This window comes from Artemia sp. Qi Xiang Cuo, chromosome 14 (genome assembly GCF_049724085.1).
Source record: "Artemia sp. Qi Xiang Cuo chromosome 14, ASM4972408v1, whole genome shotgun sequence".
In the NCBI taxonomy this organism is placed as follows: Eukaryota; Metazoa; Arthropoda; class Branchiopoda; order Anostraca; family Artemiidae; genus Artemia; species Artemia sp. Qi Xiang Cuo.
The window spans coordinates 21,219,350-21,246,753 of NC_142807.1; the positions used below are offsets into that span (position 1 = coordinate 21,219,350).

At 35.3% G+C, this 27,404-nt stretch overlaps 1 protein-coding gene across 2 annotated transcripts in view; it reads left to right on the forward strand.

The window, feature by feature from the left end:
• The window catches only part of LOC148944252 (putative phosphatidate phosphatase), a 67,786-nt gene that overhangs the window by 18,282 nt on the left and 22,100 nt on the right, over positions 1-27,404 (forward strand). For both annotated transcript variants that reach the window (XM_089100536.1, XM_089100535.1), the window contains exon 4: positions 20,171-20,321. In XM_089100536.1, coding sequence (XP_088956662.1) covers positions 20,171-20,321 — 151 coding nt within the window. The remainder of the gene's footprint in view (positions 1-20,170; positions 20,322-27,404) is intronic.

The window sequence follows — 27,404 nt, forward strand, 5'->3', positions numbered from 1 at the left end:
ATGGTTAATGATCTTCTTTCGTCCGGGCTGTAATGACGATGGAATGGGTTCTTGTTTGGTGGCCTTAGTCGAATTCCTTTACCAAAAAGAGTTTAAATGCTACGCATAATTGTAAGTTTAGAATTGATTTTGGACAATTAAGGATTGAGAACGATTTGTGTTCCTTATATCGTTAAATATACATTCTTCAGAAAAGATGTATATAAAGACATGTTCTTTGAGAAAACATTTCGAAGTTAAACCATGAATATTAATGCCAAGTGGGCGCTGTTTTTGGTATTCTTTGATACTTGGTTGTTTGATATGGAACGCACTAAGCATCATCCACTCTTGCTATATCCCTCCTTCCGTGCATCAGGTTGGGTTTTATTTAACACCAGATCAAACATGCCCATGACCTCATCGGCTTTTGTGAAAAGAAAATCGGCCTTTGATAGTCAGTCACTCTCAATTTTCAAACCTTAAACACAGTTTCTTCCATAATTTTCTTCACAGGACAGAAAGTCTTGTCAGAAGGTCCAGAACAGAAAGTCTTAAAAGCTTGTTTTTGCTCGTCATATAGTTTATTTTGCGTGTCCTGAAGTGTACGCTCAGTACTTTTACCTAAATTGAATTGACTTGCGAGATCTCAAAGATGCATTCCTTGAGGGACTGGGGGGTCACGGACCTTTTAATTTTAGGCGACAATTTCTAATGTTAGCACTTGAATTTTTACTATATGTACAGTTTGCATGGTTCTGAAGATTGGGCACTTCGAAAGACGGAGGAGGATGCTTTCAAGAGAAATTGCCAACGGATTGTCTTAGGTACCGATTGACTCTCCGTATCTGAAACAGTAAGCTGTATGAAAAATCTGGTTCTATCTCGCTTTCTAGGGCTATAATGAAAGAAAGGTTGAGATGGTTAGGATACGTTCTGCGGATGAAAGATGACAGACTGCCAGAGATCGACCTTTGCGGCCAACCATCTAGTGTCAAACGAAAATCTAGTCGTTTGGGAGAATGTCGCAAGGAAGGATTTAAGGGAAATGAAAAATTCTTGGGGGGTGTAAAGAGGGAGGCTTTGAATAGACTGGAATTGAGGAGGAGCGTACGTAGCTGTTGACCTCAGGTGGCTTGGTTCTTTAGTGGGTTGTTGTTAGTAGTAGTACAGTTTTTATGAAACCTCAGCACAAATATCCCTACAAGAAGAATTAATTTTCTCATTTTTAGAATATCTTCAAGTCAGATTTGTTTGAATATTACTAGTAAGATTTGTTAGTATAAAGTAGAAATTGTTTGACAGAAGTATGAAAAGATATACATTTTTGTCCTAAAATGTTTGCCAAAGACTATAAAGGGTAAAATAAAAATATCAGAAAAACACTTATAAAAACGATATCACCGAATTTACTAAAAAGTTCCTACTGTCGAAAAAAGAAGAATCTTTTGAGACTAAAAAAGAATGTTTAGGGCCAAGGCCCTATCCAGAATTTTCGAGGAGGGGGGGATTACAAAAAACACTTTACAAAACGCATCAAAAATTTGTTTGTATGTATTTTTGTTACGTTTTTACGAGTCGGACAAAAATTTTGGAGGGGGGAGTTCTAAGAAGGTAATTAGTTTGAAGACTAATTACTTTTAGTTTGAAGACTTATTTATTCATTTATATCAGTATTTGTCATCATTATGTTTGATATGATCATTTATTTTAATTTCTGTTATGTTTGATATGATCATTTATTTTAATTTCTGTTTGTTTTGGGTCTCATTTATTCTTTGATAGTAGTTTCTGGTCCTTTTGAGTTTGAATATGGGACTTCATTTTTGCTGGTATTAATACTTTTCTTTGAAAAAATATTTTTCAGAGATTGTCTCATTTTTATCCAGATTGTAAGTTTTTCAGCCTTAGTCCGGCTGGGGTAGTTCAATAGGGGTTTTCTGACATTTTTTGTGTGGGGGGAGGGGTGCTATCCTAAGTTTGTCAATATCTGGATACGGCTGTGATTAGGGCATTCACAACTTTCATTTGTCAGCTATGTCCTTTCCATGTCTTTTATCATTTAATTTTTTCTCTGCAACTTTGTATGTAAGGGAGGGTTGCAGAACATAGGAGGAGGCTAGTTTGATTTGAAATTGAAAGTTGTAATCTTTTAAGGGTGAAAAGCTATTGGAAAACAGGCAGTCCCCTCTCGCGTGCCACTCTTTGCTACCCGCCCCTATTAAGCCCCTAAGACATCAAATCAAAAATTTGAGATAGTCATTTTGTTCAGAATAGTCGAATGCTCCAAAAAACATACCTCTGAAAATTAAATAATCCCAAAGCCCCCTGGGCTATTATTCTAAATTTCTGCATGAGGAGGGGAGACGTATTGGGCCGAAAAAAGTTCATTACATATACATTTTTTTAATTATTAGATGTGAAGGATAAAGCTTCACTGAAGATCAAGGCTGTATCCAGGATTTTTTTTTGGAGGTTGGGGTTTAAAAAAATAAAAAAAAAACGCATCAAAAATTTGTTTATATCCATCTTTGTTACGTTTTTACGAGTCAGACTAACATTTGGGGGAGGAGGGGAGGGTCAAACCCCCTAATCCCCCTGGATACGGCCTTGCTGATGACTGAAAGCATTTCTTTAAGAACATTTTTTTTGCTTCAGTAAAAGGTTATAACATGTTGGAAGTTTGAAATCAATTTTGTCTTTGAAACCCAAGAAGGGCAGTTTATAATCCATATTTCCCTCTGAGACGAGACTTGTCGTCAACTTAATTGTGGTTCATGTCAAACTCCCCTAAAATTGTTTATCCAGGCAAAGAAAAAACCTTGCACACATTTGCGGCTCAAATAACAGACCATTCATAAAATCATAAGGAATTTGTTAACTAATTAGAACATATTGAATGTGAGGAAGATCACAATTTTGTCTTCTCTTTATTTGAGGATATTTGAATTTTGTTTGGGATATAAACAGAGCCGTTCCTTGGGTTGGTGGCACCGAGGAAAAATTAATTATAGTACCCCCCCCCCCCCTGACTCAAATATAAGCAAAGAAGCCGAATCCAAGTAAAACATCTGATCAAAATAGGCAATCCTCCAGCCACGGTGCCCCCCCCCCCCCCCAGCTGCGGTGCCTAGGGGAGCTGACCCGGCTGCCCCCCTCCCATCTTAACAGCTCTGGATATAAATATGTTAAGTTGAAAGGATCTTTTGAATTTCCTCTACAAGGTGACCAAAGAAAAGGGTCTTGTGTACAGTTTTTATGATGTATCCCAGAGAATATCGGTAACTTATAAGAGTGGAAACTGGCGCTTGTGTTGGAACTTCAGCGCCATCTAGCGTTTGACGATATTTGACATTTTTTCAAGCTTGGTAATCGTTTTCTGTCAGGAACTGAGATCAGTCTTATTACTACATTTATATTACCTACTATACAAATTAAATTAATCAATATCCAAAATAAATAAGCCTAAATTAATACATGGAGCTAAATTGAGATCATCTCGAACGTCTGCTTGATTGACCGTTGCAGAAAGATGGAATTAACGTTGCAGCTGAAAGTTGAAAACCCTTGATATCCGGGAAAGTTAAACAATCGAGCTACGATAATTCTCCTTAAATATGCCTTAGTCAGAGTAAGTGGCTTATCCACATAAAATATTCCAAACAACCCCATTTGAGGATAGTGAAAAGAACAGGACACTGGAAAAAAAAACACTCTTAATGCTTATAAGAAAGTTGGATATACAAATAGTTCCTATATTGCATTTGTTTAGGCGTGGATGATTTATTTATGTATTTCTAATTGGCGGAGAAGGAGCGTTCAAAGCTCTGCTGGTCTCAAACGGCTTGTTGGGGGGATACATTGTTGGTAGTAATAATCTTGCCTTTGTTGTTTTTTTTTCTTTGTTTTCAGCACTGCAATTTGTTCGTCGCCAAGGCCAATTTGAAGCTACTATTCTCATGAGCGTTGTATAGTTGCTCGGGAGTAGTTGAGATTTAATTCACCAAGGCTGTATACGGATATTCCTCCTGCTTAAGGAGGAGTTCCTCCTTAAGTTGTTGGAGGAATTCCTTCTATTTATTATTCCTCCTATTTACGATGTTTTCGTTGTCTGGTGTTTTCGACTCCTCCCTTTTTGAGAGATCTTACTTCCTTTCCTCCTCCTAAGGCTTGGGTTTTGTGTGCCTATGTTTAAAAATACCATCTGTATATGTTACCACGAATGTCCAAAATTCCTGAATATCGACATTCACCGGTGAATGTCTGAAATACCTTTTTTTCTCCTTGGATTCAGTCAACTTTTCCAGTTTAATGCAAGGTTTAATGATGACAGGTCAGGTTGGGTTAGGTTTTTAACGCATTTATTCTATTTATAACCAAATTTAACCTAATCTAACATAACCTAACTTAAACTTATACCATCATAGCTTGCATAAGACTGAAAAGCTGACTCGCAAAGCTAATTGAATCCAAGCAAAGAAAAAGGAATTTCGGACATTCACCGGTTAATTTTTACATTAACCAGATTTCGGACATTCACGGTAACATATACCACGGTAACCGATGTGTGGGGAAGACGATGAGGATATTTTTCATTTTTTGGGAATTGTAAGGAATTGGTGGATCTGAGAAATGAGTGTTTTTCGTTAGTGTTGGCAGATAGAAGGCTAAGTATGTTGATGAGGGGCTGATACATCGTGAAAGATGGATCCCTTTATAAATATTTTCGTGAAGATTCATATATAAGTACGTTTTTTCTTGTTAATTTATTTGTGTATTTTTTAAATTTATTTGTGTTGTTTTGTTGGTTTTGTTATATTTATGTTCTGTTTTTTCCTATGGCCCGATGGCTTTTTTTGGAAATACATACATAGATACATACATATATATTTGGATACAATAAGGAGTGTCTGAGTTATATCCTTCTTCCCGTCCCCAAAGAACTATCCAAGGGTCTTCCCACCCCACTGCCAGGTTAAAAAAAAATGTGTTGGGAAGTATGGATATTTTGGCCGAAAAATGTTCTTATTTTCATTTATCAAGTCTCTCCCCCCCCCCTCCCCTTCCCACAGAAAAGTTTTGTGCTCTGTTCTATAAAGTCCCTTACTATGCCTTTGAGTGTAGGCTTAATTGAAACGTTAGATGTGTTTGAGCTGTGAATTTTTCAGATAATTATTTACACAAGTTGAACTGGGTACCACTGGAGTTTATTACACAGACGGAAAGAATCTGTCAAATTTCTAGTTTCAATTTAGGGTGATAAGTGATGAGAGTGAGCGCCGAAGATGCATTTGCAATCCAATTAGTCTGCGAGACAGAGTCAAATAAATCAAACATTCAAACCCTAAAAACCTCTCTTGAAAGATTGCTCTCTCGAGTGTTTTCTCAAGGTTTTTCGGTTTTGAACAGGCAGCAACCATATCAGATTTCAAATTACGATCTCGTTTTTCTGATTCAAACTGTCAGACCGTGATGCGAACATGTATTAGCTTTTTAATTTAATGCGCATCTTGACTAAAAGTCTTTCGAAGAGATCACTTGAAACATGTTCTGAATTTATTAAATGAAACCACAACACTGGAAATTGAAAAACATCATTGACTTTTTAGCATCATTTTTAAATTTGAATTTTGAGCCAATGTTTTATAAATTGTTTTCTTCGTATTTATATATGGCTTCTATCCTTTCTGCAATTCACTCTTGGTTGTTGTTGTCAGCAGTCAGCAAATGAAAATTCTAATTGAAATGCCGGTGGTCCTATACCTAAAGCCTTCAAGTCAAAAAGAATTATTTTATGAACAATTTTAAGTTTTACTTATTCAAGGGTTAACATTAAGGTTTATAAAGCCCATTGTTGATCTTTCTCAAAGGATTTTTAATATTTTTGAACAGTATATTGGCTATTTTTCTTGTTTTTATTTAGCGTTAAAAAGGTTGAAAGGCAAATTTGGAGACGATTCTATTACTTACGCAGGGACGATGTGGGCATGCTATTTACAGAGGTAGTTTTTTTGGGTGGGGGAGACAGAGGGGGCACTTTCCCCGGGTGCAGACATTTTAGGGGCGAAAAATTTCAAATGAATAATCTAACGGTTATAATCACTTCGTATTTTTTTTATTTATTTAAATGAAATAGTGGACGTGGTTGGCAAAATTTTGTTAATAATTAAAAATTTTGTTTAATATTTGACCTGGATATCTGGCGGGGGAGGGGGCTAGTCAAGATTTTGTCCCGGGCGTAAGAATGGCCAGAACTGCCACTGACTACTTAATGCCTTTTTTGTGTTATATCCAAATATAAATCGGTTCACTGACAAATCCGATTTATAGCCCTTAGGTGGACCCTAATATGACGCCTAATTCCATTGAAATCACTTGGGCATTGTGGTTTTCACTAGTCAAGAATTCGGCAAGTCCATTTTAACAAAGAATGCATGACGCACCACGAGATGAGAAACAACAAAGAAATATATTATTTAGAACTATCTTTGGTACCATCAGGGAGGGGGGTGCATTGTCGGGGTAGCGCCTATTGTATTGGAAATGAGTATAAAATAAGGAATTTAATGATACTTTATTGTCACTACTTTGGTCAAGTAGTGGCAGGATTTAGCTGTCAACCTAGGGTCCATTTAAGGGATATAAGTTGTCCTTGTGAGTGAAAGGATTATCATATTTAGAAAGAAACTAAAAGAAAGCATAGAATAGAGTGTTCACCTTGTATGCAAGTAATGGAATCTTCTATGCAAGTAATGGAATATTCTCCAAATTTACCGATTAAAAAAATAAACACAATGCTTCTTAAATGTCAAAAAAAAGAAGAGAAATAAATCGAAACCAGTGAATTGGTCACAATCAGCTCAGATTTACTGGTTCTCAAGTTCAACTGCTTTTCCTTCGTCTTCTGTCTGTTAAATCCATCCCTTTCAAATGTATAGAAAATCAAATGGCTTCAATCAAATGGGGTCATTCATTTAACCTAATTTTGGTATTTTCAGGTTTTCATCATTCTTTTGACGTATTATATAAGCAATTTACTGCTCGTTTTAAGTTTTAGATTTACACTTTACTTTCTTGGAAAACCATTTTTTTCAGGCAATTAAAAGAACAGGCAAATAAAATTTAAAAAAAATGGATAGAATGGCATACAAAAATAGGAGAGAAGCGTAGAAAATAAGACTCAACAAGGTGAATCAGTCAAGTACTTAAGAACGTCTTTTATTTTAAATAAAAAAGCCAAAAGCCTAAAATACAATTTAAAGTTGAACAAAATATTAATATAGTTAAGATAATGTATAGCAGGACGATAAAAGGGGATGAAATAAAGCGTAATATGGAGGAGGAAAATGGTACTATGGAATTTAGGGAAGCGACTTGACTCAGGTATTAGTTAACAGGGCGTTAACCGAAGGAACCCAGATCTCTGAAAAATGGAAGCTTGAAAACAATATATGCGTACAAATAGAACCTACTTTTTATCTTGATTATGAATATCACAACTTTTTAAATTTAAAGCTACTTATCACATGCTAATAATCTACGAAAATTTGTTTAATCAAGAATAATTCACAATTTTGTAAATTAATTAGAAAATAGTCACGATTGTGTGCGTGTTTTTTTTTTTCGTATGGATTATCGTCGTATCTAGCCAGTGGTCATGGAATATTGGGAGAAGACTCAATAGAATTTAAATTTGAAGTTCTAGTACCTTTATTGAATAAAAACAGATAGCGCGCCACAGCAAAGGGGTGTTTTTGACCCTTCTGTGTCGCAAAACAATATTTTACCCCGAATATGCCAAAATTCTGCCGAGCGACAATTCTAAGCTAGTCTTTAGATTTGAAATTCTCTAAAAAAACTTTGTATAAAACCTGTAGAGTTTGAGGATACAATTTCATGTAATGGATCTTTCGTCCTTAAACAAAACCAACTGTTGCACTCCGTAAAATTAAACTGTTATTATAGAAAATCGTTCATTATTTTTGTTTTTCCTCGGTTTTAACGACACATTAACGACACTTATCCCATCATTTGCGACTAGCAGAAAGCTTGTAGACCGTTGCTCGCGAAAAGACAAGAATTGGCTAGACTTAGAAAGCAAATCTAGCTCGCTTCTGGAAGGAGTTTTTGGCGTTAAATTCAAATTAGAATGCTCATGCCTTTAATAAAAATATCAATTTTGACTTGTTTTCTTGTTATCAATTACTTCAGGAAATGAATAGCATTTTTGAAAATCTTCCAAGATACTGACTGAGACCAATTTTTAACCCTGGCTTATTCATAAAAATTGATTATGATAATGGAAGTGTGGTCAATTTTTAAATAACTTGCTTTTTCTCTCGTTATTCGTGGCTAGCAGGTGCAAGCTTTACTAGCCTGTCATATAAGCCGGCCTCGATTTCTATTGGTTTTTCGCGCTGAGCACTTCTGCTCATCTTGCTGATAGGAAAACTTCTTTTCCAGGCGTTCCTCTTTTCTAATTTGTAAAAGTTGTGCCTTTGTTCAATGTTAAAACTTGAATATTGTTCAACTCAACAAATTTCGAACGGGAAACATAGAAGTGGTGGAATAGTCGTGCGTTTGGTTATTGAATATTTTAGCACACTTATCCACAAACGTGACTATAAAATGGCACGGCCTTTAAGATGCCAGGATACAAGTTCTTATTCGATAACGAGAGGTTTTGGAGAAAAGAATTAGTCTTTTTTTTTAAAAACGAGTATAAAGTTAGGGGGAGCTAGGATTAAATTGAAAATGCCCTTAGATAGAATGGTAAGAATCATTAAGAAATGTTGAAGCTTAAAAATGAGTCGAGACAGATTAAATTCCCTATCAATGATTTCGATTGAAAGTACAAATATAATTTTCAATAATCTGAATGCAAAAGGTTTACGATTGGAAATTGTTATATTAAAGGCTAGAAAGGCATCATTTTCGAAATAAATATTCAGTAGGGTCTACAAATAACACTGGGGATTTCACATGATTGCCAACTTGATTTTTGTATTACGTAAGCGCAAGCTGCTGCGAAATTGGAAACTGCTCTGAACTATTAATTAAATACATTTTAAAATTTTGGACACTCTCCGAAGTAAATTCCCGCTTTTGTATCTGGATCCTTTTATCCAATAATTAGCTAAGGAAATAATTGCCTTTTGTGGATTTGAAAAATTCTGGCTAGTTAGTTAAATTGATCAATTATCGGACAATTACAGTCGTTTCAATTATGCCGCAACTGAACTTTCTTAAGTAGTACTAACTAAAACAAATGGACAAATAACTGGTATTTTCAAGCACTAGCAATCATTTTCTTATTATTAAAGTGATTGGTCAGTCCGGGGGGAGTTCAAGTACTAGCTTTATTTGATTCAAAAAATCGTTAGGAGAACCGGAAGATCTACTTGTTTCCGATTTTAACCCTTTAAAAACCGCGATTCTTCTAATTCTGATTCCAGATTCACCGTCCCATTCTTAGAAAATAAATTATCTAAATAAACATTTCAATCTATGATTTGTATTCCGCTGTTAATTGCAACCTTTTTTGTGGAGGGGGAGGGGCTAAGTATGTGGCAACACCATACTTCTTTGTTGCATAAATTTTTAGACCAACAGCATTTGTGGTATTTAATTTACCTTAGCTCTCGCAAAAAGACGGTTATTTTCGTCTCTGTTGTTTTACTTTTAAACCGATTTCTTTAAAGCAATCTGTATAGTTTTCGGTTCAGCGCAAATGCAACTCTAGCTTTTTTGAGGCCTTTAGCTCAAAGATGAAAAGTTGTGATTAGGCAAAGATTAGCTGGCCTGGAAAAGTGAATCCATAGTGGAAAGCATGCTTAAAGTCTATTCACAATGCTATTTTACTAATGCCAAGATTTAGCCAATGCTAATTTGAGCCAATCAGGCTTTTCGTTGAATCTGCGAAAAATTCTGGTTGGCTCAAATTAATGCTAGTTTAATATCAACATTATTAAAAACTCGTTGTGAATGGGCCTTTAGCTCTTCCCTTTTTTAGAATCAATTAAACTATAAATTTCGTTGTTATAAAGCTGTCAGCAACTCTACTCGGTAACATTTAATAATTAAGTTGGAGGCTGTCCGATGTAAAATATTCAATAAAACAAATAGCAGCCAAATAAAAGCTTGAGCTAGCTTCTAGTTTGTAATCTTTATACTGTATTAACATTCTTAATTTATTTATGCATTATGCATTTCTTAAGGCCTATGATTCAATTGATAAGGTAAATAATAATGCGGTTTAAGCCTGTACTTTTAAGAAAAGAAACATTTCTTATCTCTCCTGCTGAAAGATCGGCGGAAGTGCCAAAATTTCAAATGAGTCATTTTATTAAGAACAGAGACGAAAAGTTGTTCACCTTTGATATTTTTTTATGCTGCCCCCTCTGGTTGCTAATAGTATACTCCTGTTTACAATTATAGCCTTAGTAGACACTATTAAACAACAGTAACATTATTTCCAACGTTTATTTAAACACTTCAATAGCATAATTCATACTCTATTGAATTCAGAAGATTTCAATTTTTGGACCTTCAGACTCGCTCTCAGTTGAACTGCACCCCCCCCCTGCCTGGATTTTATGTTATTTGTTTTAAAAATTGGCATTATGAATCAACAGTAGGTTAAAAATAAGTATAAAAAAGAATGCAAACTAACAAAATCAACGGACTTTTGGATATAGCCTCAGGTTATATCCAGCTATTAGGGGGGGGGGGGGTGGTGCTAGGATTCAATTAAGTGGAAGCTTCTCTGAATTTCCAATAAATAGGAATTTTCCGAATGTATTCAACTAAAATGTAATAAGAATTCTATTATTATAAAATAAGATCAACATTAAACCGCTTCATTAAGCAGCATTTAACCGCTGAAAATAAAAAGCAATATTAAAACTCAAAACAAACAGAAATTATTCCTTATATGAAGGGGTTGCCACCCTCTTCAATACCTTGCTCTTGACGCTAAAGTTGTTAGAACTTTTAAAAAAGCTTCCTATTTAATTTAACGACCCTTGTGTTTCAGAAGTTGTTCTTAAAAAATTGGGACAAACAGTCAAACTTTAGTTTAAAGAGCAAGGTATTGAGGAAATTGGCAATTCCCCTAGTGTAAAATTTCTCCTCGAAAGCTCACCCCCGGAAGTTCCCCTCCACACGGAAAATTATAACCATGGAAACCCACCCTAAACACAACCCCTTCCCCCCTCGAGAAATGTCTGTATACTTCCCAATAAGAAATACTATACGTAAACAATGGAAACATTTTAAAACTTAGACATGTCCCCAAGGGACGGGGAGTGGGTGGGTGTTGTCATGTTTTGTTATCAAAAGGCATAGTTTCGGAAACTGACTTTTCAAATGACTATCTCAAAATTTTGATCAGACGATTTGGGGAAAAAGAGGCGTGGGGGACTAGTTTCCCCCCAATTTTATTGATCACTTACAGAGGGCAGTAAAACGTTTAATGTCCGTTCAAATGAGCGCTCTCCCGATATTCTAGGACCATTTGTTCGATGCGATCACCCCTGGGAAAAAACAAAACAAACAAACATGCATCTGTGATCTTTCTTAGGATAAAAAATAAAAAATATTCTTTGACTATTAGGGGGTGTTTCCCCCCTTTTTCGAACATCAGGCAAATTTTCTCAGAGTCTTAGCCTTTTATGGGTAACACTAAGCTTAATGAATCTTAAATATTTGGAATCAGCCTAATAAGCCGAATCTTTTTTTAATATATTTATTGATATCAAAATTCCGTTTTTTAGAGATCCGGTTGCTATTGAGCCGTGTCTGTCCATGCTTACAGTTCGTTACCACGAACTGTTTGACATAAACTAAAGTGATGCATAAACAACTTAAATATTCAAGCAGAGGCGGTTTTAGGAAGGGGGCAGAAGGGGCATTTGCCCCTGGTGCCTAAATTTTAAGGGCGCAAAATTTCAAACAAATAATCTGACGGTTTTGTAATTTTTGAAGTTTTGTTTGTATTAAAATAAAGTAGAGGGCATTGTTAATAAATGAAAATAATTAATAAATTATTAATGTATCAATGAAATAAAAATAAGTTTAAAAACAAATAATTAAATTAAATTGATCGATAGTAATTGAATAATTCATATAATAAATTAGGAAATAATTAAAAATACATTATTAATTCCTTAATAAAATGAAATAAAGTCTGTTAATAGATGAAAATTTTGTTAAAATTTGGCCTGAAAATTTTTGGAAGATAGGGGATGGGCGGTAATTTTTCTCCGGGTGCAAGAGAGACCAAAACCGGCACTGTATTCAAGCTAGAAATGTTTTTTTCTGCTTATTTTAGTCCATTTTGCCAGTTTTAAAGTTTACATTTACTCTCTACTTTTCCTGGACTTTTTTTTTAATTCATGGTTTTGGAGCTTAATTCAAATCTTTTGATTAGTTTAAGAATTAATTCAGTCTCATTTATGGTCAGTGTTGCATAATCTTCTTCAGATTTGCTAAATATCTTTTACATTTGCCCCCTTGGACAAGAAACCGTAAAATTATTCATTTGTATAAGCTAGCTGATCCTAGCATTAGAATTAATAAATATCTCCCGTTTTCAAAGTAAGTTTCATCATCCATTGTCGACAATTTGTTCACAATAGTTTGTTTATATTAATGTAATGTATGTAATGATTTTTTTTTGGTGATATATTTGAATTTTCGATATGTGTTTGTGGTTTTTTTTTCTCTATCTTTTTGTTACTTTAGTGATTATTCCGCTTATGTACCTTCTTTTTGACGGGATATAAATGAATAATAATAATAATAATAATTGCACAAAAACGTTTACGATGGGCGAGGGATAGTAACACCATTTGTAAAATATTTATTTCGTTTTTTTTTTTTTTCATTTAGACTGGTTACTCAGCAATTTCGATAATTAACATCTAATCATCTAGGACCATATCCTAAACAATTCTTGAATGACCGTGTGTCAAACGGGATACGGTATGATTGTATAAGTGTAGGTGAGGTTGGAGTGAGTATTGGAGAGACACGAGGCAAAAAGCAGCACTTTGAACTCTAATTAGAAAAATTGAAATTATTTGTTTGGCTCTTGTTTTGAGCTAAGTAGAATATTTCCTACCACTTATAACATATTTACTCAATTTGTTTCGACTTTTAACATTTGTATTGCAGTGTTAACCTCGGATTTATAATCTGCTAACTTAAAAATCATTAAACATTTTTGAAAAGCGTGTTATATTTATTGGAATAGTTAAAAACATTTGAACAGTTTTATCTAGTTGTGGCCATTTGTGCAGCTTGGTTTTTGAGCTGGGGGGGGGGGGGGGTATGAAGAATATGCCAACAAAATGTAATTGCCAATGGCTATTGTAGAGCAATATAAATATTGCTCTACAGTTGCCAATGGCTTTGTACCATCCATTCTTTCGTTTCAAAGGTTTTGTCACGTTACTACCGCCCTACAGGGTAACATTTAAAATTAATTTTACAATAAAATTTAGGGTCCCCGTGGACCCAAGTTTTTTGTAACTTCACGAAGTACATTTAACCTTCCTACCATCTTAATAACAGAATACCATAAATTTGTTAAATATACAAACCTGATTTGCAAGTTTATAACTTTTCTTTGTAATATTAAAGTTGACCTAGAAAACTCTTAAATAATTTTTTTTATTAGAAAATTTTAAATTAATTTATAGTAAAAATTGGGATTCCCGTGGACCCGAATTTTTTGTAACTTCACAAAGTACATATAATCTTCCTACAAATCTTAATAACATATCATAAATTTGTTAAATATACAAACCTGATTTGCAAGTTTATAAGTTTTTCTTTGTAATATTTAAGTTGATCTAGGAAACTTATTTAGTTATTACTTTAATTGTCGATCGAATTATCAAATTAATCTAGTGAAATATGCCGAGGTTGGTAAATCGACGACAAATTATTGTATAAACTTAATACAATTTGCTAAATATAAATCTACAAACAAACTATGTTGTAAATGTAGTGCAAGTTCTAACCTGAATTAGGATTTCAGTTTTATTTAGATATAACTGTTTAAAATATTAGTCAACCCTCAGGCAGGATACGTTAATCATATAGTGATTCGAATTCTTTTGATTTTTCTCTTAACATTGTACGCAAGGCCGTATCCAGAGGGGGAAATCCAGTGTTTGAACCCCCTCCTCGAAATCTTTGCCTGACTCGTGACAACGTAACAAAAATGCATATAAACAAATGTGTGGTGCATTTTTAAAATTTTATTGTACCCTCCCCCCCCTAAGACAAAAATTTTGAATACATCCTTAATTTTACGTGTCATTTTGTTTCTACTCGACACGTTGCACTCGTAATTTAAACAATTTTTTGCGCTTGATCTCTAAATATCAGCGAGAATAGGACACTGACAAAAGAAGAAACATTTGCACTTCCATTGTCTATAAGTTTATTAGGAATTATAATATACTAGCATTTCTGACAGCGCAGGGCTACTCAGCAGAACCTGTTTAAAAGAACCTTAATTTTAGTTGGTTATCTTTGGATTTTGAATAAAGCTCTAAGCTTATGGGGATCCACTTTTGGTTTCATCTATTTTGTATTGATTTTAAAATAGCTTGGGTCTATGTATGTATGTATGTATGTATTTCCAAAAAAAAGCCATCGGGCCATAGGAAACAAAAAACAAAAACAGAACATAAATATAGAAAAAAAACCAAAAAACAACAAATAAAAAAAACACAAATAAATTAAAAAGAAAAAACGTACTTATATATTAATCTTCACGAACATATTTATAAAGAGATACATATTTCACGATGTATCAGCCTTTCATCAACATACTTAGCCAAATTCCTTAATGTCATTTTAACTAGTGATCCTACAATCCCCTCCACCCACGTTCTATTTACCAATACTAACGAAAAACACTAATTTCTCATATCCGCCAATTCCTTACAATTCCCCCAAAAATGAAAAATATCCTCATCATTTTCCACACACATCGGAAAAGGGACTGGGTTAACACTATGACTCCTAAATTTGCTCTGCCTTTCCCCAATATCACTTGACCCTCCCCTTAATTTAATAATCTTTTTTATTTCTTCCCCTTTCAAATCTAGCTTAAGATGAACCTTTTCCCCCCACGCGTTTTTTACCGTGCCAAAGAGAGTCAAAGCCCCTAGAGCCTTTTTCCGAATTTGCCACTGTTGTATTCCCTACTCGTTTAACCTTTCTTTCATCTTATCAACCATTGTATCCAAAGTCGATCCTTGACCTTCATTTCGAAAATACGAATACCTTACTTCATCTGAAATTTTCTTTATTTCTTGTGGCCACCCTACCTCTATCTTATCCTCCATAAAACTAAAATACGCTTCCTTCGCTAGCCTATTTTTACTTCTTAAATATTTTATCCAAAACTTCACCATTCTTATTAACCTGTCTTTTCTTAACCTACCTAGTCCTAAATCCCTCTCCAGTAAAACACTGGGAGTGGATTTATGGGTCCTAAAAACTCGCTTAAAATCATTTCTTTGCATTCTCTCCAACTCCTGACTTTCTCTAAACCCACAGCTCACACCCGTAATGCATAACCGAGAGGAGTTTAGTCCTAAATAAATATTTATGCATTGCTTGTCCCTAATCTTTCCAACCTCTTTTTTTAAAATTAAATTCATACATATATTTCCCTTTTGTACTCTATGCTTAACCTCCTGTGCATACTTACCATTCCAAAAAAACTTAATTCCTAAGTAGACGAATTTTTTTAATCTCTATAAAATCACCTTTAAATCTAAATTCATCGTCTTTCCTTAATTTTCCACCTTTCCTAAAAACTACAATTACCCTTTTCTTCTTATTTAATTCTAATCCTTTCATGTCCAAATATTCCTTCTTTATGTTTAATAATGTTTGCATTTCTTTTGCCGATTGTGCTATGAGAGCAATATCATCAGCAAACAAAAGCATGCAAATTTTCGAAACACTTATCAGTACCTCCGGAGCACTTTTCTCCTTGAAGAAATCATCTATATCATTAATATACACGATGAACGAAGTCGGTGACAGTGGGCAACCCTGTTTTAAACCTATTCGCTTCAAAATTCTCCTGGATACCTTACCTAGTATTCTAACTACTAGGCCTACTGAACTATATATTCCTACAATTAATCTAGCAAAATTTACAGGCAATCTGATCTCCTAAAGTCGCTTAACTAGCATAGCTCTGATCACATTATCAAAGGCGCCTCTTGCGTCCAGGAACGCTACGTAAATCAAACCCCCTCTTTTCATGATTTCTTTTGTAACTATACTATGCAAAATAAAAACCTGCTCTATTTTACCCCCTTCTTTCCTAAACCCGCCCTGTTCCTCTATGAATTTCCCTAATTCTTCTAGCCATTTTCTTAGTCGACTATCTACTATCTTGAAAAAAATATTGGTAACTATGGGGGACATCTGGATCATTGGGTAATTTCAGAACTTTTTGCAGGTTCCTCTTTTGTCTAGTGGTACAGCTTTACATATTGTCCATTCTATTGACCAGCCCCACAACAGAACTGTAGGGCTGAAAACGACAGTTAAAACGGGTATGCGTACCTCTTTTGCCTTTTTCCATACTCGTAGTAGAATTCCGTCTCTACCTGTAGCTTTTCTTTTTCTGATTTCATAGCCTCCCATATCTCCTGTTCCGAAACTGTTGCTATCAATTTCATGTCTCCTTCTGTCATGGGTCCAAAAGGTATAATTTCTGGTAAAATGTTTTGGAGATCTTCTTTCTTTCGGTTTCCGTTTACCGATTGTGTCCTGAGGTGCTGTTCCCACTCTTCAGGTTCCAAAGAACATGTCTCGTGTGCCTCTCCCTTCAGCGACCTATGTACAGCTTTCCAGAATTTATGTGTATCTTTTTCCCTGAATTGTTTAATAAGTTCTTTTTCTTTCTTCGCTGCTTCGCATTGTTTTTTCTCTTCTATCATCTTCTTATACCGCTTTCTATTCTCTCTGTAATTTTTTAAATTATTCTCTATTCCTTGCGTTTGGGATGACTGTACTTTCCTCACGCTCTCTTGTACAATGAGTCGAAGACTCACACTCGTAATCAAAAAATGTTTTTGTCGATTACTCCTCTTTCAGTTGTTTGCATATCTGCCTCAGCGATTCTTCTAAATTACATACTGCTTCACTTACTTCGCCTACTTCAACTAGATCAATACTCTTCTCCATCTCTTTCTCTACATTTTCGTTTCCTAGGTTAGCCCTAAGTGAATCTTCATCATAAATATCTATTACTTTCTCTTTATTACATTTTTTCTTAAATCTAGTACACTATTGTCCAAAACATTTTCTGTAACCTTATTTTTCCGTCGACGATCTTCTACTCTGATCTCTAATAGCAGTTGCAAATGGTCGGAGCCAACTATTTCCAGAACCTCAAAATCCGCACAGCACGACAAAAGACCATCAACTAAAATATAATCAATTAAACTTGGGTTCTTACCCGAAAAACATGTAAACTCTCCTATCCTCTTATCCTTTCCAACCCTCCCATTAACCATAATCGAACCATACTCCCCCACAAAAATGTAAAAGCTTACTTCCCCTAGTGTTCTTTCTCCTTCCCTTGTTCTTTGTATGCCTTCTCATTAAATTCTCCAAATTTTCTTCTTCTTGAATTGAAGGATCTGCAAAATTAAATTAAAACCATCACAAGTTTCACGTTGTTCTAAAAAAATTGGTCGTGTACGCGCTATAATCCCCCATCAATATAAATCCCATGCGCGGGTACTCCAGACGTAGTGTAGCCATTTGCTCAGGCAGAAATTTCCAAGTATCTTCGACGGAATATGAGCTAGATTGATGCAGTTAATATATGGAGCCTAACATAATATTCAGTACTGAGCACTTTAAACGAAGCATAATCCACACAAAATTCTCAGATTCACTAGGTAGCTTTTTAACTGATGCAAACATTCTTTCTTTCAAAATCGCAGGTAAGCCCCTGTATGTTCTACAATTACTACTCTTTTTCCTTCATGCTCTAAACTGTTCATATCCCTCAATATTCACACTTTCCTCTACATGTTTCCGCGTCTCTACAATACCCAACGCGTCAAAATTGTTCGTTTGTTTCATCCCAACTTTTCACTTCTGAGACCTTGAATATTCCAGTGAACAAACAAAAACGTTTAAATTGTTTCCCATGGCCCGCGAGTTCCTATTTTTCACTGTTTTTTCTATCATTCTCAATTCTTGTTGCTTTACTTGGCTCTTGTTCTACACTACTATTGAGGCTTAGATCTCATTTATTCTAGTTCTGATAGTTGTTATCTTCACCCTCGCTCCCAAAATCTGATTGAGACTCTGACAAAACAGCCTCTATTGATAAAGATCTTGTTTTTGCATCTCCTGATTGAGACCCGAAACTGCGTTTTCTTTCTTTGCAAATTTGAGAGCTTGTTCCCTCCGCAGGATTGTTCGCGGCTTGAACTTGGGTATGTTGGTTATATGATCACTCAGTGCTAGTTTTTCTATTATGCTCGTAAGTGTTTTCATTAACTTTCAACTTTATTCTCTTCTACTTAGGTTTCAGGCTCTTGATGCGACCCGCTTGATACTTTAGTTTTATTTTGTTTTTACTCGCTCGTTCTTCGGGTGAATAATTCTGTGTCACATACACCCGTTCCTGTCAAACACCTCTACCATTTTGCAAAATAATATCTCTTTGAAACACGCTTAAAAACTGAATAAATATAGGACATGTTCTCGATTTTGATGGCAGTCTGAAAACATCCTGTAAATCGGATATTACTTTGGGGAACCCTTCTTGCAAGATAATGCGCTAACTCTTCTTTAAAAGAAATATCGGCTTTGCTTTCCTGCAACCCATAAATTACTAAGTTCTTCCTTCGAGCTTCCTTCTCGAGAATTCGTATACGGGAGTCCTGGAGTTTACTTAGTTTCTCTGTGTTTTGGACAGATATTTCCGATTTTATTACCGTCATTCCAACTCTTAATTCATTTGACAAATGTTGTGTTGCCCCGCTTGCTGAGTTCTGAGCCTCTTGCAGGCTATTTAGCTTTGAATCCATCGCTGGTAACTTTTCGAATAATGCCTGAATCGATGCTAAAATAGCTTCCGTCATCTCGTAGCCTAATGAATAAGCAAAAAACAGAAACTTACTCGCATGGGCGGTATATTTATGAACCACGTTTGCACGTTTACTGTTTCTCAGGTGGGCTTTATGTCCAAATGTCCATAAATCACACTTTTTTGCGCACTTATTTCGACAGAAAATAATCAAGTTTTAATCACCCACAGCGAGCTTATCACTTCCACTAATCTGTTGAAGTTTACTATTTCACTTATTGTAAAACTTCTATAATTCCTGAATTAATTAAAGTTCATGGCAGTAATATAATGAAATTCCGAAGTTTTTTGAAGTGTCCAAAAACAAGTGTTTTTGATTCGAAGACTGAATGAAGACTATGTTAGGGTGTCGACTAAAAGTTTTTCTTTTAAAGGTAATAGTTTAATATTTGTAGTGTGCCCTTTTGGCAAAGGGGAGTCTTTTTATCTCCGGTTATGCGTAAAGCAGAAGTAAAAAAAAGACGAAAAAAAATAACTTACACTTTTGTCTAGGAATTTATTCTCAATTTTATAATTTTATTGGGTAACGGTAGATGGCACGTTTTTTTTTTTTTTAAGACTAACTGTAGCACCCTTTCTTATCATTTTACCATACCTTTTTATTTATACTGTTGTTTATTGTTGCTCATTGCTTTCAGTTGAAAAAACTTATTAAACAGTAAAATTATAACCAGTAAAAAACTAAACGGCATTGTTTTTTAAGATGTTCTTGACTTTCTTTTCTTATCAGTTTACCATGCCATTTGAATACATTAAATTCAAATAGAAATCTTTTGGATTTGACTCAAAATTTATAGGGGATGTTTGCACTTCTGAAGTACTTTTCTAGGTGAAGTGAGCGGAGTAAAACCAGGCGAATTGCAATGGCGAGTAAACTTCCTTGGCATATAAATTCTAAGCATAAGAATTTAGTAGTGGTCTTAATATAACAGTCGGTTTAAGGGGCAGAATATTCAATGGGAAACATACAAGCCATCGTATCTTTCTTTGATTTGTCAACTCTCTTTGCCTATATACTATAAATAAATGTCTTTACAGGGAAGTATTCAATAGGTCGTCTCAGGCCGCATTTTATGGATGTTTGTAAACCTGACCTGACATCGCTGTGTCCTCCCGGTGTTTCCCCAACGAAATATATTGAAGATTTCACATGTGTCGAGGGAGACGCATACCTTCTGAAAAACGCAAGGTAAATTTCGTTTTTTGACTCATCTACTTATATGTGTCGTTAATTAAAAAAAAGTTTTATATCCATTTTAGCTTATCGGCCGGCTTTTCCTGTTTTTGTTCCTCTCTCCCCTTCCTCGGTCATTTTTTTTTTGTTCAAAACGTGTTTTAAAATTTTTGGCTACTATGTGCTAGGGTTCGTTCTTTACTAGGTTGCCCCTAAGGAAGCAACCATGATATTACATTTTAAAAGAAAATCATTTATATGTCCACATTTTTGTGGACAAAATAGGAAAAGAGAAGTAAAGAAGGATAGACCTTAGACCTTAAAGCAAGGGTTAGGCCTTAAAAGTTTTCCAACTCTTTTGACCATATTTCTTATGAAAAAAAAACAATTATTTACAAAGCAGTTTTTATTTTCAATTGAAATCCTGTTATTTGTTTGCTTTTTTCACACACCACAAATTCTGGAGTATTTATACAAGAAGAATATAATTAACTAAAAAATGAACAATTGGATTCACTTAAAACTTTAGTAAATGAAGTAAACTTTGTTTCCACATATTGTATCAAAGGATGGTGCTGTTTGTCAACGCATAATATTTTCACATTAGGAGGTAATGATATTCATTTTCTTCATAAATTAGACTGGACATCCATAGTGCGTTCGAGCATTCTAACGATTACTTATCCTTAATGTTTCACGAGACGTAAATGACGTCAGGGCTTAGTAGGGTTACTACTTGAGATGGTCGAGGTTAGTTGTCGGACAAGTTACACCAGCTAACCCTGGTAGATGCAGGATTGCTGAGCATAAGTGGCGCCATAGATAAACAAAACATTCAATCTTTTCAAAAATGGAAAAAAAAAAACATGTGAAACTACATGCAAAGAACAAAAAGAGACAGTTATTGTGAATTGTGACACACCTTCAGGGATCTATAAGTAAGCTATATTTACAATGCAATACACGTGACTAATGTTGTTATTCTCCTAGTAGCTTCTCCTACTAAAGCGTTTCAATTGACAAGTTGGTGGATAAGTATTTGTTGTTATCTTTTATGGATTACGCCCAGGGAACTTAATGTTAAATGTGTACTTGTCCATAATTCAGAACACACCCAGGAATTTTAATCTGCAAGATCTGACAAAAACCGGTTTAGGTTTCTGTTTTCGGAGACGATTAGCTTAGGCTAAGTGGAAAAACTACGTTTTAGGTATATTTTAATTAAATATTTAATATATAGAGTTGGTATTTTGCTTAGGTTATGATAGGTTAGGATACATTTTGCATACAGCCCCGCTATACTTAACCACCAACCCCTCCTAATATGCAAATATATAGCCCAAATAATATATATCCTATCTATCTCCCATTGCGTCTCAGTTCTTTCAACCCGTGTACCTGTAAGTTGAATCAGTTCCTGGGTGTGTTCTGAATAATGGACAAGTACCATTAAATGGATAAGTCGGATAAGGGATGCTTGAACGCACTACGAATCTTTTTCGATCCTAATTTCTTAAGTAAATGCGAGAATGCAGCTTCATATGTATAAGCAGTGACGTATACATTAAAGTCATATGACTTTTTCGCTTACGCTTGAGTAATCCTTTTGAAAGCGCAGTCAAAAGTTAATTGCGGACAATTCCAAGTGCCTTTTTCAAAATTGGTGTAGCATTAAATTTTACTGTCTTAGACATTTAAATTTAAATTTCTTCCTTTTGAACTTCGGCAAAAAAGAATCTAATCTACATTGAAAAAGATATCCTCCTTCTGAAGAAATTATTCTGAAGAAATATTCTGAAAAACGCCTTTAAAACTATTTCACAGTTCAGAAAGACGTACTGTAATTAAAATTGTATCACAGTTTGCACTGGTTATAATAAGTTTATATAATGTTTTAAAAGATTTAAAACTTTCCCTCTGATATTCGTAATTTCGACAGTGCAATTCTTTTAATCATCGCTGCCATTTTTCCCAATATTTTGAAAATATTTAAACCTAAGCTTCGTAAATTTAAATTCAGTTTATTGATTATGGCAAATATGCTGCAGAAATAAGCTATTTTAATCAACCCCTCGAATTGGAATAAATGGAAAATAGCATCTTTGTAGACGATAGGAGTCCATTCAGAAATAACGAGGCTTTTAACGAAATAGCGCATTTTATCTCACAACGACTTCTATAACGTCGCCTTTTGGAAGCCATCGCGTACTACAAACAAAAGCTGGGATGCATGATCACTCCTCATTTCCTTGCGTAGTTCGGTAAAAAAAACCTGCTATTTGATTATTATTATTATTATTATTAGGAGGGGTGGACCACTATCAGCGGGTCGAGGCTCAGGCCTTATAGGCCTAATGCCCCTACACCCCAAAAACTTAAAACAACAAAATACAAGTTGAGCAATAGGAAAATATTGTAGTTGTTGTTAAAAACAACTTTTTAACGAGCTTTTTTTTCATTTGTTTTTCTGAGGACGGCCCTTGAAGATAGGGTCGAAATATTCATTTAAAGTTCGCTTCCCACTGTCTTACCTTAGACCTTAGATACTCCTGTGCCTCTCGTTGCGCTTAGGGTATCCCAGAAGACTCGCCAGTCATCTCTCATGGCTGCGGCCGCCCAGAAATCTTCCCATTCAGGTTGGATTGAGGCATTGAGGTTTGCGAGGTCAGCCCGGTAGCTGCGTCGTAGGGTGTTTTTGGGGCGTTCTTTTCTTCTGGTACCACGTGGCTGCCACTGAAGGACGACATTCGGTAATCGAGTTTCGGGCATGCGGATCACATGATCGAGGTACCTCTACTTCCTATATTTGATCACACTGGTTACCAGTGGCTGATATGTTTTTTGTCTTATAGTAGCGTTTGTTACTTTTTGGGACCAGTGGATATTTAGAATGGACCTTAAACACATGTTTTCGAACGCAAAGAGTTCGTTTTCAAGTATTTGATCTATGTGCCAAGTTTCAGAACCCTAGCAAAGCTTTGAGAGGACTTTGCTGTTGAGCAGCCTGAGCTTGAGTCAGAGAGAGTACTTCTGGCTGCGCCAAATTTGAGACAGTTTCCTAACAGATGCATTAGTCTGGCCGATTCTTAGCTTGACTTCTCGCTGACACGATCCTGAATTTTGGATTGTACTTCCTAAGTACTTGAACTCTACGGCTTGCTCTATCGTCTGGTTATTGCATCATAGGTCGAGTGGAAATCCAGTGTTTGCCATACTTTTTGTCTTGTTGGAATTTATCTTAAGGCCAAAAGGTTCGGCAGCGTCCCTTACTTAGTCAAGGTAATGCTGGAGCTTTTGTTTGCAGGACTCGAGGAGGCTGATATCGTCAGCGAAATCAACATCTCCGAGTCCTTATTATACAACTGGATCCCATGTCCGTTGCAGGTCCGGAGAATATAATCAATGAAAAGAATAATTAATTAAAAAAACTTTCCGAAAAATAAGTTTTTCAAAGAAAAGTAAAGGCCATTTTAAACTTAAGCTCAGCAGATACAAATACGTTTTAAAATTCAAACTCAAAACCACCAGAAATTACTACCCGTGCCCCAGCCATTTAAACATTTGCCTCTCAATTACTTGGACTATCTGTCGTGGCTTTTCTCTGTCTACAATTAGCCATGTCTTGATGCAACCTACTGCAAAATACTTGATAACTTCAATTCAAAATCAACGGACAATAAATGAATCCAAAAACAAACAGAAATTAAATAAATAATCATAGAGAAAACATACAACAACTAATGATATAAATGATTAAATAGATCTTAAAGCGAGTAATGCTTGGATTGAATATGAAAATCAAGCTTAAGCCGAAAAAAATATTTTCCTATTGACGTACAAATGAAACTTAAAACGAGCAGAAATCAAATAAACAATCATTGCATACAAACATACAATAGATATTAATGTAAAATGATAAATAAATCTTAAAACGAGTGAAACTTAAATTGAATATGAAAATCAAGCTTCAAACGAACAAAAATCATCACAAACAAGAGTTTAGGTATGACCTCCTTCTCTCACTGTAAAAGTCTAAAACTTACTGCGTCATTGCCGCTTTACTGAAAACCAATTTTATGACAAATATTTTTTTTGTACTTAATATTGAAAATAAACATTAAAATTATAGTAACATTTTGAACTGGTGAGCTTTCAGCAATTAATATCATTATGCATCAAATATTCAGTTTAATTTATTAGCTCTTTTTAAAGTTGTCAAAGACGAATATAGTTTCACAACAAACAAATGTTTGGATACTACCTCCTTTCTTAACTGTAAATAAAAACCAACGCCTACTGCGTCATTGGCGCTTAACTGAAAACGGATTATACTACAAATGTTTTCTTTTCCAGTTCTTACAGCATTGAAAATAAAAATACAATTACAGTGAAATAAATTGTTTAACTGATGGATCTTTGAACAATTAATATCATTATACATCAAATATTCAATTGTCTTAAGCTTGATTTTCATATTCAATCTAAGCATTACTCGCTTTAAGATCTATTTATTCATTTATATTATTACTTGTTGAATGTGTTTGCTATGATTGTTTATTTAATTTCTGTTTGCTTCGGATTTCATTTATTCTTTAATAGTAATTTCTGGTCGTTTTGAGTTTGAATTTTAAAAGGTATTTTTATCTGCTGATCTTAAGTTTAAAATGGCCTTTTCTTTTTTTTTAAAAACTTGTTTTTCGGAAATTTTTTTTTTTAATTAATTTATGTTCGTTTTTTATTGCAAAAATTTTAAAGTTTTTAAAAATTCCTTATTTCAAAATCAAACTTAAAAAAAAAAAAATCAAATATTCACCAAAGTATCAAAACTGATATCAAAGTAACAATATCAAAATGAAAAAATGGGTTTGTATCAACCTCAAAGTTTTTATTGTCTGATGTTTGAACTATTTTTTAACAAAATTGCTATCTCAAAATTTTTATCGGATGGGATTGGGGAAAAAGGGTGTGGGGGGACTAGATTAAGCTTCGATCTCTTTTGACTCTTTAAAATTGAACTAGAACTTTCTATTTTCAATCAAATGAGCCCTCTCTGAAGTTTATACGAGTATCCCTTCTATAAGAACCATTTATATATATCCCCAGAGTATAACTTACAACGTCTTTCCCTGGGCCCTTGGGGGTTGTGTCGACCCTGGAGTTTTAATATCTGATGGTTGAACTATTTTTAACAAAACGGTCACCTGATATTTTCGAGTTAGTCCATCCGATACACCCAAAGGCGTGGAGGGTGAGAGGAGCTAGTTGCCCTCCGATCTTTTTTCACTCTGAGAAAATGAAGTACAACTTTTAATTTCCATTCAAATGAACCCTCTCTGAAGTTTATACGAGCGTACCTTCCATAAGAACCATATATGCCCCCAGAGCAATGTTATAACGCCTGCTCTGGCCCTGGGGGGGGGGGTGTCGACCCAGGAGTTTTTCTTATCTGACCTTTGAACTATTTTTAACGAAATGACCATACGCAAAGGAGTTTTAGTTATATGATATTTGAACTATTTTTAACAAACTGGATACCTCAAATTTCTTATCGGATGTATTTTGGGAAAAAGGGGTGGGGGGAGGCGCAGTCGCCCTATGATCACTTTTGACTCTTCCACAGGGCTCTAGTACCCTCGTGGTCCAATCAAATGAGCCCCTACAAAAGTCAAGTAACGACCCCTTGTACCTAAAGCGACTCCTGGAAAAAATTAATGGAGTGTGGGGGGAGACTAGCTGCCCTCCAGTCACTGCTGAACATTAAAAAGTGAATTGCAACTTTCAATTTCCAATCAAATCAACCCTCTAGGAAGTTTATACGATCATCCCTTCCACAACAACCATATATGCCCCCAGGGCATAACTTACAACGCCTACCTCCGGGCCCTGGGGGGCTGTGTCGACACCGGAGTTTTTTTTTATTTGAACTTTGAACTATTTTTAAAAAAATGTCTATCTCAAAATTTTCATCAGATGAGTTTGGAAAAAGAAGGCGTGGGGAGGGGGGCTAGCTGCCCTCGGATCTCTTTTGACTATTAAAAAGTGAGCTCGAACTTTCGATTTCCAATCAAATGAGCCATCTCTGATACGAGCATCCCTTCAATAAGAACCATATATTCCCCCAGGGCATAACTTACCACATCTGCCCTCAAGCTCTGGAGGGCTGTATTGACCCCTGAGTTTTCGTTATATGGTCTTTGAACTATTTGAAAAAGAAAGCTATCTCAAAGTTCTTATCGGACGGGTTTAAGGAAAAAAGGCGTGGAGGGGGGGGGGCTATGTGCCCTCCAATCTCTTTTGACTCTTAAAAAGTGAACTAGAACTTTCAATTTCCGATCAAATGAGCCCTCTTTGAAGTTAATACGAGCATCCCTTCCATAAGACCCATATATGCCCCCAGGGCATAACTTACAATGCCTGCCCCCGGGCCCTGGGGGGTTGTGTCGACAGCGGAATTTTTCTATATGATTTTTGAACTAATTTTAACAAAATACCTATCTTAAAATTTTTATTGGATGCATTTGAGAAAAAGGGTTGGGGGGAGCTGGTTACCCTCCAATATCTTTTTACGCTTAAACAGTGAACTAGAACTTTCAATTTCCAATCAAATGAGCCCTCTGAAGTTTATACGAGCATTCCATAAGAACCATATATGCCCCCAGGGTGTGACTTATAACCCTTGCTCCTGAAGACTGTAGGGGGAGTGTCCTGCTCAGACATATAATTTTCAGAACTTTCAACTACGTTGAACAAAATGGCTATATCAAAATTTTGATTGGATGTGTTTGGGGAAATGGTGGGCGTGGAAGGGGCGTCAGTTGCCTTAGAATCAATTTCGACTATTAAAAAGGGAACTAGCCATTTAAATTTCCTATTGAATGAGCGCTTTCTGAAGTTTCTACGACAACGCCTTTTATAAAAACTTTATATGCCCCCAGGGCATAACTTAAAATCCTTGCCCTGAGGGTTGTGGGGGAGTGTCCTCCTCAAAAATGTATTTTCTATCTGGAAATTAACTACGCTGAACAAAATGGCTATCTTAAAATAGTGATTTGATGTGTTTGGGGGAATTATGGGTGTGGGGGGAGGCTAGTTGCCCTC